This window comes from Cyprinodon tularosa, unplaced genomic scaffold (assembly GCF_016077235.1).
Source record: "Cyprinodon tularosa strain WSP-4 unplaced genomic scaffold, ASM1607723v1 ctg17, whole genome shotgun sequence".
Taxonomy (NCBI): Eukaryota; Metazoa; Chordata; class Actinopteri; order Cyprinodontiformes; family Cyprinodontidae; genus Cyprinodon; species Cyprinodon tularosa.
Genome location: NW_024038531.1, coordinates 77,955 through 93,407, shown reverse-complemented (window position 1 = coordinate 93,407; position 15,453 = coordinate 77,955). Strand labels below are relative to the sequence as shown.

Sequence of the window (15,453 nt, the reverse complement as noted above, 5' to 3'; positions counted from 1 at the left end):
CTGTAGTTTCTAACAGTAAAAAATTAGCCTTATTATCCACCTGAAACAAAGTCAAGCCAACTTTAAACATCACATGTAAATAAGAACAGAAAAAGACAGGCATTAAATTAGAAGCCATTTGTCTAAAGAATTAATCAAAGAATATCCCACCAACTGTTTTTTGTGTCCATTCAAGTACAACTGGTGGATGACAACAACTCTAAAGTCTTAAACATATTTCATAATCAAATGTTGACCCAGTTTTCAAAAAGTCATTTACAACAATGTTAACCTTTTTAACATAATTCATGTAAATGTAAATCCCTTTATAGTCCCACAATGGGGAAATTCACTCTCTGCACATGACCCATCCACTTGGGGAGCAGTGGGCAGCTTTCAGGGAGCAGTGTGGGGTAAAAGATTTTGCTCAGGAACCCAGAGTGGGGGCTGGGGGGATTGAACCGGGAACTTGAAACCTTCTCACAGCACAAGGGCACTACTCTAACCACAAGGCCAATACTCCCCAATTTCTCCAGCCATCCATTAAAGATACCTGCCATTGATTGACAAACTCACATTTCAGGTTCAATGTAAACCACTTGTTGGGACACTAGACAGAATAGTACAACAGTGAGGAAATTTGTCCTTTTCATTTTACCTACAGTTCTTTGGTTATATATTTTGCTTACCTAAAGTGACTTACTGAGTTTTAAACAAGCAAACTTCTGGCCTCTAGGACCAAAAACCTTATTCCTTAAAAAAGAGATTAATCAAATGTAAGTATTTTTTATGTTTTCATTGATGAATAAAGTAAAACAAATCCTACATGTTTCATTGATTCTATTTTTTAAACTTTCTAAAAAATATACAGACTTCAACGCTGCTGAGAACAGAGCAGCATTATAATTTTCTTTACAATGAATAAAGTCAAATTTGCTGAATCTCAAGATGGGAGTATGTTTTCAGTGATCCTTCATTGACTACTGTATCTCTTTGTTTATCATGAAGGTTATAAAAATGAAAATATTTGACATGACTTGATAAAAAGGCGAAGGAAGAGTCAATAGACTAAAATGTAAATCTCAAATAAACTACAAGAAAAGTCTAGTCTTCTTTTGACTATGTATATTTTTCTACACCATGCTATACCACTAAACCTAACTGGATGATGGTGTTGAGGGTAATTTTTCAAAAAAGAAGTTGGAGTTTATAAAGGTTGTTTTGTTTTCTTCAATTTCCCGTTATCCTTGTTCGGCTAGACATCAGGTGACCTTGAGCAAAAACAAACAGAAATCTCTGGCAACAACAGCACTGGGATATTACATCAAAAACGTTTCGTTTCTTTTAAATATATATATATATATTTTTAAAGACACAAAAAATCCACTTAAACAAATATTGAAAACAATTACTTAACCTCCTAAGCCTTAGTGTCTATTCACCATACAGTATATGCATACTGATATTTCAAAAGCCATTTCTCAACTAGTAAACTACCTATCTTGGTATCAAGAGGTTCTGAAGGATGATGTTGATGTGAAAATATGATATTAAGTCATTCTGGAGCATGGGTAAAGGAGGTTTAAATGCCAAAAAATAAATTCTGCTTAAAAAAAACGTTTACATACAAAATCTCTTACTATTTCTGTAAACATCTGATCTGAACCAAGTCCGGTGTGCACAAGAGAAGCATGCTTGGTTTTACTTATGTTTTGGAGGAAATTTGTTCAGTGGATAGGTGAAAGTTTTAGTTATGCAAATGAGTTTGGCTCTGATGGATTTAGCATGTTGTTGGCTTTAGTTATCAATGCATCCTCCAGCACAGCTCTGTGTGTTGTTGAAACCAGGCCTAGAAACACAGAAACATAGTCAAAGGTTGCATTTTGGCTATCACTGGGCTTTTTTGGATGGTGTTCCGTGGATATAATAACTAAGTAGATACGTCTAAAGAGGAGTCTTAGATGAAGATATGCATATATGCAATGTGTTTTGGTCTTTGAGTTATTCAACTGTGTGTTATTGTTGCTAAAGATGCCAAGTTTGCTTCTAAGGTTATTTGTGTCCTATTTAAAACAGAGGGTGTCCACTGATTTAAAAAGAAAAGTTTAAAGTTTCACAATGTACACTTTCATATGCTTTATTGTTATAAAGCAAATACCAGGAAGCAGGAACTACAACTCATTTCACTTCATCACCTCAGAGGATGCCGATAAGAGCAGACTGATGTATGTTTATCTGAATCCATGGAATTGATCACTGGACCAGTTTTAATCAGTGACACATCAGATGCAGTATAAGAGCTACAGCACATCCGAATGGCCTTTTTTCTCCAAAGCAAGACATCAGAGGATTTTATTTGACATGTGGTACTAATCCTTGTACGACAGATGGGTTTTACAGAGCCATTTCTTACTAATTACAGGGTAGACTGAGAATTACTGTTTAAGACTGATCATAAATAACAAAACCTGGTGATTTTAAAGGCTTAATGCAAATAAACCTTCATTCTAAATATATCTATTATAAATTAATCTATGTCAGTTATGCAAGGGTTCAAATGAGAATTGGAATTACCAAGATTAGAACATTTTCTGCCAGTTAATCTTCCTAATCCTGTAACAAACTGGGCAGGGGATTTTAATTCTTTAAAGGGGCAGCCAAAAGTTTGATATCTATTTTTTTTGTTCTGCTGTGTTTAAACTACCGGTAATTAAAAACACATTCTGAGAAGGAATTCTGCTTCAGCTAAGATACAAAAGACTTTACAGCATGACAGAAAAAAACTGAAAATCAAAACAAAAATGTTGCCCTAGTCCTGTTGTATTGCAAAAAAGGGTAAAGTATAAAATGTAAAAGTTTTCTAATTTGTCTTTTTTTCCCTCCAGCTGGTGTGGTGCATTTATTCAGAAAGAAATTTGGATCCTTCCTGTTTTAAAATCCTTGAAGGAAGTGCCATTTATTGCTATAATGTAAATATTGACCCGTATGCTCTCCTGGATATAAAATATGTGTTCTTGTCCTCAGTGAAGATGCAGGTCTTATTTAAGACTAAACAAGGAGAAAACAGTAAAAAATAAATAAACAAATAAAAGGGAACATTTGCTTTATGAATGCTAACAGCTACCCCACACAAAGAGCCGCATACTGTAAAGAGGCTTTCTCATGCTCTTAACACAGTTGGCTCAGGTTACACCATGAAAAGACCTTTTCACCCCAATGAAACCCCTGTGAACTTACCAGCTGGCACAAAATGGAGGACTTTTTTGGAATTCATGTTCTTCTGGCTTTAACAAAGACTCCCTCCAAAATCAACCCATCATCCTTCTTCTCTATATCAAGCAGTGTTCCTTTGTTAATATACTTCATACACCCACCCACACACACAAACACACACATGCACTCTGATACTGAGGTAAAGTCACCTCCTCCAGAAGCACATGAGCTAGTGGGAGGGAAGGAAGAACAGAAACAAGTGTGCACAAGAGTTTTTTTTCTCTCTTGTGCTGAGTCCTTGAGTTTAGGAACTAGAGTCAGTTCTGTTACATTTTTTAGCAGGAAATATTTTCATAACAACAATAAACTTGTAACATCTTTCCTAACAATGGCCAGAAAAATGTATTGTGATATTTATTTAAAGTTAGAGAGAAGTCATATTTAAATGTCAAATCATTAAACATGTATATAAATCTACTCTTTCTCAGACTATATTGTCCCAAAATTTAGAAAATTTCGTTTTTTTTAAATCCTGTCTTAAAATCTATGTGTATGTGTGTGTGTGTGTGTGTGTGTGTGTGTGTGTGTGTGTGTGTGTGTGTGTGTGTGTGTGTGTGTGTGTGTGGGGTGGGTGGGGGGGGGGGGGGGGGGCGTGGCGTTATTTCATGCAGGCCAGTTAGTTATACGTCAGCTCGTACACCTTTTTTTTCAGTCATAGCATCTTGATTCATATGTCGCAGCTAATATACGCAATAGTTGAAATAAGAAATAAGAATAATTTTCTTTAACATTGAGTTCCGTCCCAGTGTTCACAGGGATGGACGTCTGTGTCTTTGGTAGGCGTAGAGCTAACAGAACTTGCAGAGTTGCGAGGCAAGGGCTCAAACATGTACAGCTATAAGCCTTCTACACCAAACGAATCTTCGCCCTGGCGTCCTCTTCCACAACAACTTTGTTCCCACTTTCCTCCTCTAAATAAAAAATGTATGACGGAGGAGACTCATCCGCGACCTCTGACACAAAACTGTCCTCCTCTTCCATGTTTTAGCTGTCCATAACATTCCTTGACAGTGTCGTTTTTAAGTCAGCAATTAAGTGCTACTTGGTCTCAATTTCATTTCCCATTGGGAACCTACTAGCACTAAGTTGCTAACTGGTTAGCAAGATGCTTCCGAGATACCGGCCGAAACCAATCTTGCTTGCAAACCTTCTGCCACAACAATCCCGCCCTATTCATGAATGACCAATCACATTCATTTTATTCACTTGTGCAAAGTCAGGTACCACTCGGGAGAATTCGGAAATGCAACCGTTAGAACAGCCATTTCTCTACAACTTTAACTAGGATTGATATGTAGAGATAATATAACAGTAACAAATTGCCTGAACGTAGGGTTCAGATCCCACATGGGGACCCTCCTTTTTGAACCCTGAAACTCGCAACTGAAAACCAAAACAACTTTTGTTGTATTTTTATTATTATTTAGAATGCTGTTCTCCTCACAAACTAACTGCATGGAACATAAAAACAAAATTACAACAACTACTAGATGGGATTTGATAAACATTACTAGATTTGTCAAGCTGTTAAACACCTCATAAGGGATAATTGAACAGACATGGTTTTGGCAATGTTTTCCTTTTACTCCTGGTTAAACACAAATTTTACCTTGGTTTACTCCATTGAGTCTTTTTTTCACGTCTCATACAAGTTAGGATTGAAATCAGTTTGTCTCTAACTTATAGGTAACACAAACCAACAATGTCTTTGAGCAGCTATAAATAATATTCTTTTTCTTGCTTACTTTTGTGCTTACTTTACCAGCACACTGTAATACATTAACAATGCAACAACACAACTTTATATGCCCATTCATAGCTTTCTAAGCAAAACTGACACAAACAGAAAAACACTACATCATAAAAGCAATAGTTTTGCATAACTACACAAAAAATGCAAAAAGACTTTTAAGCATTATGTAAATCAGAAAGCGGCGTCTATTCAACTCAACTGTAAAACACACCAAATTTTTCACATTACAATCTAGAAGTTCTGAATTATTTTACTATGATATTTAATTTTTCCACTCCTTAAACCGCCACTTAAGCATGGTTTAGGGGTTTCAGTGCCCCATTAATCTCAGAGGCTACGTTGTCAAGGGCTTAAATGCCCCTGTTAGGGTTTTTAAAGGCAACAATGCTGTTAGCGATGGCTCAGACAAAGATCATTATGAAAATCGAAGAAAATTGAGGCATGCAATGTCGCCACATTGTGGCTGAGAAGGGACCTCATTCTGAAACCAAGCCTGGGGTTGAGGCCGGCATGGTTAGCCCAGTCCATCAGAGTCCACAGCCCCCGCAGATGTGACCACCACCTTTAGGGGGAACCATAATGGACCAGTGCTAAGAGGATTGGGCAGCAGTGAGATGCAGAGGTGACCCGATTCATAGAGTCCTAAAGTGGATCTGGGGATGTGAAACGTCATCCCGCTAGGGGAGTAAAAGCCTGAGCTTGTGCAGGAGGTGTAGTGATACCGCCTAGAATTAGTTGGGATTGCCTACAAACATAGCCTGTGGATCTGCCTGTCTCCCCCAGTGGAAATTACACTAGTGGACAATAATATCAAAACCTTTCAACAGTGTCTGAGCATTGTTTCGGCCTATTGGCCAAATGGCAGAACAGAGAACCAGGCTTTCTTAACTTTGTTGGGGGGATTTTGGATAGCACTTCTCCTGGAGGAGAGGAGTAGAACAAACCCCCAGCTATGAACCCGAGTGATGTTTAATCATATGACTTCTGTACAAGTCATGGATTATTCCATAAAAGTTCAAAAAATATCCACTGGACTTGGTTTCCAAGATTTGAAGACATTTCGCCACCTCTCCAGAAAGCTTTCTCAATTAAAGAGAAAGCTTCCCGATAAAGCTTCCTGGAGAAGTAGCAAAACGTCTTCAAATCTTGGAAACCAAGTCCAGTGGATATTTTTTGAACTTTTACGGAATGACTATGACCTGGATGACTGAGAATCTTCATCGTCATGGATTATCCATAACAAACAATGTCTTGTGATGGAGTGTTGGCATAGTGGTTAGAGCGGTGCGCTTGTGCTCTGAGAAGGTTGTAAGTACCCAGTGTAATCCCCACAGTCGGCACTCTGAGGAGCCATGTGAGGTTTAGGGTTTTCCTCAGAGACCCTTAACCCCAGAAAGTAAATTTCTTCATTGTGAGATCATTATGAGATCAATGAAGTTCAATTTCAACTTTTAATCCTTCATCTTTATAAGAATGCCCAAGTGCCTGGTGCATTTGGCACCAGAACATCCTAGGCCAAATGTTAATGATTGACTTTGTAGTCATATCTTCTAAGCCATATGTCTTGGACACTTGGGTGAAGAGAGGGGTGGAGAGGTCTTGATCCCCACCTTGTAAGCAAGATATGCCTGAAGAGGGGGAAGCTAGGCAGACTCTCCAGGCCCAAGTGAGTAGGGAGGTCTGCTGGGAATGTAAGTTGGAGCCGTCAGTCAGGGACATATTCAACTCCCACCTTCATGAGAAGCTGGGGAGATAAAGTCTGATTGGACCATATAAGTCTTGATTGTCAATGTGGCCACCCATTGTTGTAGCCCTAAGATATGTGCTGCCTTTAGGGACTGAAATCCCCAAACACTGGTAGAAAGGAACAGTGAAAAGCTGAAAAACAGTTCTATTGAGCCTATTTGTCCTCATGGGACTCCTGAGGCAACAAGCAGGTTTTGTGAGGCCAAGCGTGCCACTGCCCAGGTGTGTCATGATCACAGCCCTGATAGCTCATCTAATTGCTCACTTTACTCACCTGCAGAAACTTCCCTGCTCACTAATTATCTTTTATCTTATCAACCTGCTCCTTCTGCTTTATATATGGCTCAGCCAAGCTATCTGGGCCAGATCATTGACGTAGGTTTTTTTGTTCATTTGCTTTAGTTTGATTTATTTTCATAGTTCATGTCCTCGTTCTCAGTGAGTAGAGAGGATGTTAGTGTTGTCTTGTCATGTCTTGGCTCTTGCCCGCTGAGCCCCCTGTTCCTGTTTCGGGCTTATCCACTGAAGCATGCCTCGTTCCTGTTCCAGCTCAGTAGAGGGAGCCAGTTTAAAGTTCTGCATTTCTCCTGGTATCATGTCTTGTCTCTGCTCTCACCCACTGAGCCCACCTGTCTCCATCTGAGTCTGTCTGTCTAAGATCGCTACTAGAGTCATGGAACTCTGATTCTGCCTGAACGGTTTGTGGATTCCTGGAATCTTGGATCTGTCTGTTCCTGCTCTGATCTGAGACCATGACCGAGTTTCAGACTACTGGATCTCAGAACCGTCCTAGTTTTGCACGGTTCCCCTGACCTGGCTGCTGCATTGGGGACACTGTGGGCGGCTACACGCCACATCTCGTTGGCAGTCCATAGGCTGGATTCTCCCTCACCCATGAGGATGGACTGAACTGTTGGACCAGGTAAGTGACTCACACTGATAAGCATCTTCCAACACATGATCGTAGTCACTTACAGTCTCCCTGCCCCCCTGCCACCCTCTGCAGCCAGTGCAGATCTGCAGATCCACGCTTTGCTTTCTGTTCTGTTTATTTTTATCAAACATTTTTAAACTTCCCATTGTCTGTCTCGCCTGAATACCGGGTCCCTCTGAAAACCTTGAATGACATTCATCCTTCCAACTAATTTATATGCTCCAAATTTAATTTCACTGTAGACAAATGTCGTCTATGTGATCAAGAAGAGGAATCAACTGAACATCTGGTAAATCTGGTAAATCACACTGAAGAAAACATCCCTCTCAGTTCTGTTATGATGGATATGCTCATGGATATATGTCACAGTACCTGGCAACCCTATGCGCACAGCTTGCTGGAACACAAGAAGAAGCTCGAACAAATCTATTTGAGAAGTTACCATTTTGAATATGTTTTCTTTTTTAATTGCATGAATTTGAAGTTTTGAGTTCAGTGTCTGTGTCCACTTTTCATCATGCCAACAGCCAAGGAACATTTTTGATGGAGGAAGTCAGTGGTGCACTTTTTAATTTCATGTACAATAGAGCATACTTAACATATGCCAGTGTAACTGCCTTATTTTTTAGTTAGCCTTTTGGTACCCATTGCAATGATAAGAACTGATTTATTTTCATTGTCCTTAAAACTCAGTACTTGAACGTCAAAGAACAGTTTAAGAATGAGGATCCTTCATCAATTCTCAAATACAAGGCAGGAAATGGCAAATAATTACCTTGTGGGCCAATAGAAATTATTATTAATAGAACTTAATAATATCCATTTTTCTTTTACAACCAAATATTGGCAAGTATGGTAGTATGACCATAAGTAGTTGCATTCCAATATAATGCAGATTAAGTTTATAATAATATGGCACTAATGTGGTTTAAAGAGCAATGCTAAAATTGAAATATGTCCTTTCAAAACACTCTTCATAAAGTTTATTTAGACATTAATAAACATTTTAAAAAGTGCACTGAAACAGAAGCAACCTTGGAAAGTAAAACACTAGGAGGAGCCTCATAAGCAAATGTTTCTCTATGTAAATATTCTGTTTAATCTGATGGAACAACGTGGTTTAAAAAGCAAACTGAGAGTTGTTTTGGTAAACTGAAATTATCTTCTTAACGAGTAAATGTCTTTAGCATCTAAAGTGAATGATTGAGCAAGAGAATAAAACAGCCCTTGCCTTCCTAATTGCGTGACAAATTCCATCTCACGGTCAATACTGTGCAACAAGTTACAACCCTTATAAAGTCTTTACAGGTTTGACACTAAAGGTAGTTCCAGAGAACACCTTAGGTAAGCTGTTAATTTTTGGTTTTATGCAGAGCAGCAGTTTAGGATTGAATCTGTTGTTGGATGAAAACAAATTTCACTAAATATTCCTGTTTATTCTTTTACATGGTGATAGCAGGTGGCAAATAAGAACCACAAACCAAAAAATGTTTTTGTTAAATATGTTTATCATATGACCAAAAAAATTAAATAAAAAACAGTAGCCTGCTTTTTGACACAAGATGGCAGCAGAGTCTGTTCTCAGATGATGTGTATCCACCATGTATTACGCAATTTTAACAACAAAATATGTCTAAAGATAACTTATCTGTCTTTTTTCTTTCAAAATCTTTTATTGTTTCAAATTGTTTCCATTTTGGGTGACCTTGAAAATGATCTTAGAGAGATTAATCATATGCTAAACATCACAGCGCTAAAAATGTAATAGACTCAAAAGCTAAAAAGTTATCCAGCCACCTTTATAAGAAGGACCGATCCATATGAAAATCTGTGAAAAAAAGTTTCACATCTATGTATAAAAAGCAAACTTGAAAAAAACATAAAGTCTTGAAGAATGACACAGAGTAAAAAGAAAACTGACAGTCATCAAAGAGCAGTTTCATGTAACCAGTGTGCTGTGTTTTAGTGATCGATTGCAAATAGAAAAGTGTATCTAAATATCTGATATTAGAGAATAGTATTTTCTTGCTCATGTAAAATAAGACTGATATATTTCATTCAGCTTTGATTACCAACATGTGTTTAAAATTAAAGAAAGAGATTTTTCAATTCCTAACTTTACATACTTGTTTATGTGTGTATCTAATGCTTAATATGGCCAAACACTTCCATGTAAGTTTCCTCATACCACAGAACACGTCTCTCAGGTTTAAGGTCTTTTTACCCGACTGCATTTTTTTAGGTCAGGGGTCTTTAATGTTTTTCCAGGCCAAGGACCCCTAAACTGATGGCGAGATGGAGCGGGGACCCCCTAATTATATATATTGTATGAAATTGTGTTATATTAAACTGGTCCTATAGTCACTCTTTTATAGATTGTGTAATGTAACTAAAGTAATTTCTCCCTGGGATTATTAAAGTATTTCTGATTCTGATTCCTCGTTGATGGGACAGGTGTTGTAAATGAAATGGTGCCCAGCTTTAAAGAGCTCCTGTGTGTCGCTGAATGTGTGCATTGACGACTGAAAGACATCTTCTGCCTCCATTTATCTGTTTTATACATTGTGTTGAATTCATGTTAATATGCATTTCAAGACATTTCAATTAGTGGAAAAAATTGCAGGGGTGGAATATTAAAAATAAAGTCTAATCAACCAAAACTTTCGCAACCCCCATGCTGTACCTCTGTAGACCCCCTAGGGGTCGTAGACCCCTTGTTGAAGACCTCTATCTTAGGTCATAATCATTTTTTTTAAGATTATTTTGATGTAATTGCTTCTTTCTCACTGATTGGCGGCAATGTACTAATTTGACTGAAGGTATTAATAAGCATAATCTTCAATTAAGTTTATTTAAAACATTTAACAGTTGTTCTGTTAGTCATAGACAGATATTTTAACTAAGCAAGTTAACCTTATCCATCTCCTCCATGAGCAGTTTGATTACAGGACACTCTCATGTTATTTATACCCTTAAGGACCAGCAAGCTGCACATACTAAAAGTGGCACCAGTGTGCATTCTTGGGTTGAGGTTGTCAAGGACCCAAATTAGTAGTCTTAGTTGCAACCTTTGAGGCCTATCCAGGAAGCAGTTGTCCTTTTTTTCTAACCTGTAGGCCACCCTCCCCCTTGCTACACATAATGGCAACTTTGGGTATCTGGAAAAGAATAAATCAGTCCACAGATCTTTTGTGATATCTTGACTGATATTTATTTTAGATTTTTTCCATAGTGCTACATTAAGGTGCAGTGTGTTTGAGGTTTTGCTCTAAAACACAGCATTATTTTTGCTTATAATGACTCATATCATATAAATTACTGGATCTGAGATTCACAAAGCCATAATATAATATAATTTTTTTTCCAAATTACATTAACTGAAACTTCTGAATATAAAATAGAGTAATTATGCAATATCTAAAAATATATCACCCCTATGCATCTGACCTAAAGCAAATTCCCTGATAATTTATTTTAAACAACACAGGAAAGGTTTAGTGTAATTTAATGTTAGAAGACGAGAAGGAAAAGTGTTGTGTGCAGTTTTTTTTTAATATGGCTTGAACTGTATGTAGCCTGTCAGGCTCTATCAACTGTGAAACATTAATGAAAAAAAAACAAAAAAAACTTTACAAGCACCTGAAGGCATTAACTGGATCAAACCCCCATCTAAACCCCAGGAATGCACCTGCTATTGAAAGTAGAAGAAAATTCACCAAGAATATTTCCTGAATTTTTTTTTTTAGATATAATCCATCTGCCAGAATAATGGTCAGATAATAAGCCTGGATCACATAAAAGAGCTTCTGAAGTATTTTCTGACAGGATCCTATAAATGTGTAACAGGTTGCATGTCAGAACCTACAGTCAATCTTACTGCAGTCAAACATTAAATATGAAGGCTTGTGTTGGTAAACTGTGCTCAGCGACTTTACATATTGAAAGGTCAGTAACATTTTACCCTCTGCTGATTCTGAGCCTCAGAGAAAGAATCAATCCATGTGCCATAATTTCAACATGACAATTTATGGAAATTACTGAGTCAGATTTTGTAATATTGGTTAGAGAAATATAATGTACCAGTTATGACATTGTTATGCATTTTTATTTTAAGTATTTAAGATTAATATTATGTCATGGATATGATACAAATGTATTTGTAGCATTTTTTGTTATATTCCTGTCATTTACACATGTTTCAATCTCAGTAATAGCTATGATATTTTACCTGTAAAACCAAATCAGGCGATTTTTATGGAACAAATCTGAAAATGAAATAAATATTTTGATTTCAATCTGCACATATTGCTTACCTTCTGCATAACGATTCACTGTAACTTCTGGCATCTCCTCTAATTCCTTTTTGGTCTTCATTCGGCTGGAATTTCTTTTCAGCTCAGACAAGAACAAGTACTTTTTTCAAAAAGCTTTGAACATTTAAAAGTCTTATCTCGTTAGACCTGAACCAGAAGTGGACTCATGGACAAACACCCAGGTAAATGGGAACAGGGAGACTGCAAATGAGTAACACCTTAATGTCTTGCCTGCCAATCACAGACAAGATGAATTGCATTACTTAAAGTGATAAGGAAGTTTAGGGTGGGCTTTGGGCAAAATAAAGCTATATAAACAAAGGTGCAGTAAAAAGGTAAACTATTTTTAGTACATTCTGACTTTCTCTGTTCTTAATATAATTTTAGTAGGTTTCGAAATTTTGATATGTATGATTCACTCCAGTGATAATATATCCACTTTATGCGCTTTTTTTATTGGTTTGCTATTTGATCTTTTACAAACACCAACTCACTCACATAAATTCTCCTCTGACATGCATCCTTTCTCCTCTTACATGTGTTTTATGACATGTAAACCTTTGGAAGATCAGACCTTTAATGTTTAAAACGATTTGGGACCACCAAAAAATGGCTAAATAAATAAATAAAAAATAATAGAAGCCAGTCCTTGTGCACAAAGCGTGCTACTACATTTGTAAGTCACATTTGACTCACAGATATTGGCACATATATAGTCCAAGCTGGACTTGGACTTGAACTATCTTCCAGGGTAATATCAGCTCACACAATACCCCCCCCCCCCCCCCCCCCCCCCCCCCACCCCCAACTTGTCAATCAGCACCCTCTCATGTTACACAGAGGGCTAGTAGAGCAATGACACACAATTTCTTAGTGCCCCTCTGTGCTACTAAACAAATTAAACCAATAAAAAAAGCCTTTTTGATCATCATGTACCGACAGGTAAATACCATCTCTAAACAAACACCTCCTCATTCTTTCATTAGTGACGTTTTCCAGCAGAGCTTGCTGCCATCTTTGCACAATGAAAATGTCTTTATAGAGCTACTGTATTTATGAACGATTGTCTACATCTTGTCCAACTGATTAATTATCAGAATTAACCATTTTGGAGTAAACTCAGGTATGCATACAGGTATCTTTCACAGTTGGTATTAACCACATCCCAAAACTATGAAATCTAAATTTGAAGCAATCATCTACCTGATTATGCAATCTGTCACTGATTGTGTCAGCTCTTAAAGACAAAGACTACATGTCTAACAGGTACCTCACCTCTTATTTTCTGCACCCATTTGCTTCTATATTTAATATTTATCAAATGATGTTCAATGGTTTAAATTAAAATGTTTCCATTTTCTTAACTCATTTTAATTTGCCTCTTTATACTCTCCCACAGCATTATAGTGTAGAAATAAAATTTTTACTCACAGCCAGATGTAAAAAACTTAACTAAACCCCAAAATGTATATCTGCTTGTTTAACACTCTCTGGCAACAACCATCAAGAAGTTTGAGGATCGGCAATGCATTCTTAAACACAATTATGATTGCTTAATCAAATAAGATGCACCATGGACCACTGTGCTTAGCAGAGGGGGTATTATTCAGCAACACTGGAGGTTACGAGCATGAACTGCCTGTTTAAATCAAAGCATCTCAAAAAGATTTCAGACTGGACTTAAGCTAGATCACTTCTAAACCTTTACTTTGATTGGGTTGCATTTAAAGAGGGAATGCTTGTTTTGTCAAACGCCATAATCATGTGTCCATGTACTGATGAATGGAGATTCTTTAAGAATACAGAAACACACTAAAGGACTTAAACATCCTTAAGATGTACAGGCTGACCCTTCTTGTTGACAGTTCCCCAGTTGTGTCTCTAGTTAAGTCTGTTGTCCAGGTGAACACCATGGTATTTATACTCCACTTCCAATTATCCTTCAATGATGTTAACAGTTTTCAACTTTGTGTTTCTTCTGAAATATACCATTTTATCCCTTGTTTTGATCACATTAAGGAATAGATGTGCATTTCCTCAACATGCCACAAAGCTGTCCACCAGCTACCTGCCTTCGGCTTCTTGCCAATCTCTAATGCACCCAACAACTACAGGGTCATTCATGTATTTCGGCAGACAACATGACTCTGTCTTGTGCTGAAAGTCAGAGGTGAATGGAGTAAAAAGAAAAGGTGTGTGAAATGTCCACTGTGGCTGTACCGATAAAAGGCCCTGTACTGCTTTTCACACTGTATATTGTGTTGGAAAGATGTAGTTTTATTCAAATTAATTACTTATTGACTGTGCATATGGAGGATTCCAGGCATTTTAAGTGTAGGCTACTAACTTTAATGTGACGGTTTTCTCTGTCAATGGGGTTAATTCTGTAGTACCTTCCAATAAGCCACTGAGAGTATTTCTCACCAAGGAGTGTATTCTCCAAAAGTTGTAGCCTATTCTTGATTACTCACACACAACCTTATCATAGTAAATTACCAGTTAACAACTAGGTAAAGTTAGAAGCATGATCGGGGCTTTTAGCTAGCAGGAGTTTTGGCCTATGAACTCTCGTGAATTGCTGTATCTGTTTTCTGAGTCTCTAATTTGTCATTTATAAATATTCACCTCAACCAGATATTGCTTTATGCATTCTACTATAGGTTTTTTTGGGTGAGATTTCCTTGCGAAGAATCTAATTTTGATCAAATGGCCTCAACTAGCTTTTGTTGTGAAACACATTCTGTCTGAGCGATTTTTCTTCTGATCTGACAGAAACCAGGACTAGATGTATCTATAAAGATTGAACTAATCTATCTTTGCCAAAAAAAAAGCCTAATCGGACAGTATTCAAACATTACCAGCATGGAATAAGTAAACTTATTTGGTATGATAGTTTTTTAGCCTTGATAAGTTGAATACAAGAAATGTGTTTTGGATTTTCTATATTGAAATTAGTTCAATCATCCAGTCCAATGTTAAGGTATTCTATCACTTTCTAAATGAACTAAAAAAGGAAACCTTTCATTTGCTACGGTCTCTTACACAATTTTGGCTTGTTCTCAGTATTTAGAAATACCTTTTTTTATACCCACAAACCTTTAGAAGAAGTGTGGAAACTTTGTAATATTTTGAAATCAGTCATGCAATAAAAAAGAAATGCAGTATATAATGGCAACATACAAACAGTTGTATCAGATGCTGGGTCACAGATCATCTAGCTGATCTAGAGGTGGCAAACACAGACCTGTTGGATCTAGAAGTGTTCCCAAGCCAGAACTGATATGTAGTCCATTGAGTTTTCTTGCCAAGATGCCAGGGAAGCATTCTAATCAGATGCCTCATCACATCTGCTAAAAACTTTTTGATGAGAAGGAGCAGTGAGCCTAGTCTAAGCTTCCTCAAATGACAGAGCACACTAATCCTATTTGTAAGGCTGAACCCAGTCAACCTACAGC

General features: G+C 37.3%; 1 protein-coding gene across 2 annotated transcripts in view; it reads right to left on the bottom strand.

The window, feature by feature from the left end:
- Positions 1-12,183, bottom strand: part of LOC119781055 (sodium bicarbonate transporter-like protein 11) — a 39,238-nt gene extending 27,055 nt beyond the window's left edge. Inside the window, exon 1 of one of the 2 annotated variants that reach the window (XM_038281384.1) lies at positions 11,999-12,183. In XM_038281384.1, coding sequence (XP_038137312.1) covers positions 11,999-12,059 — 61 coding nt within the window. In that variant the 5' untranslated portion in view covers positions 12,060-12,183. Of the gene's footprint in view, positions 1-3,216; positions 3,366-11,998 lie in introns of those variants that run through there. The other variant, XM_038281385.1, reaches the window with a different exon arrangement.
- Between the last annotated feature and the right edge of the window lie 3,270 nt (positions 12,184-15,453).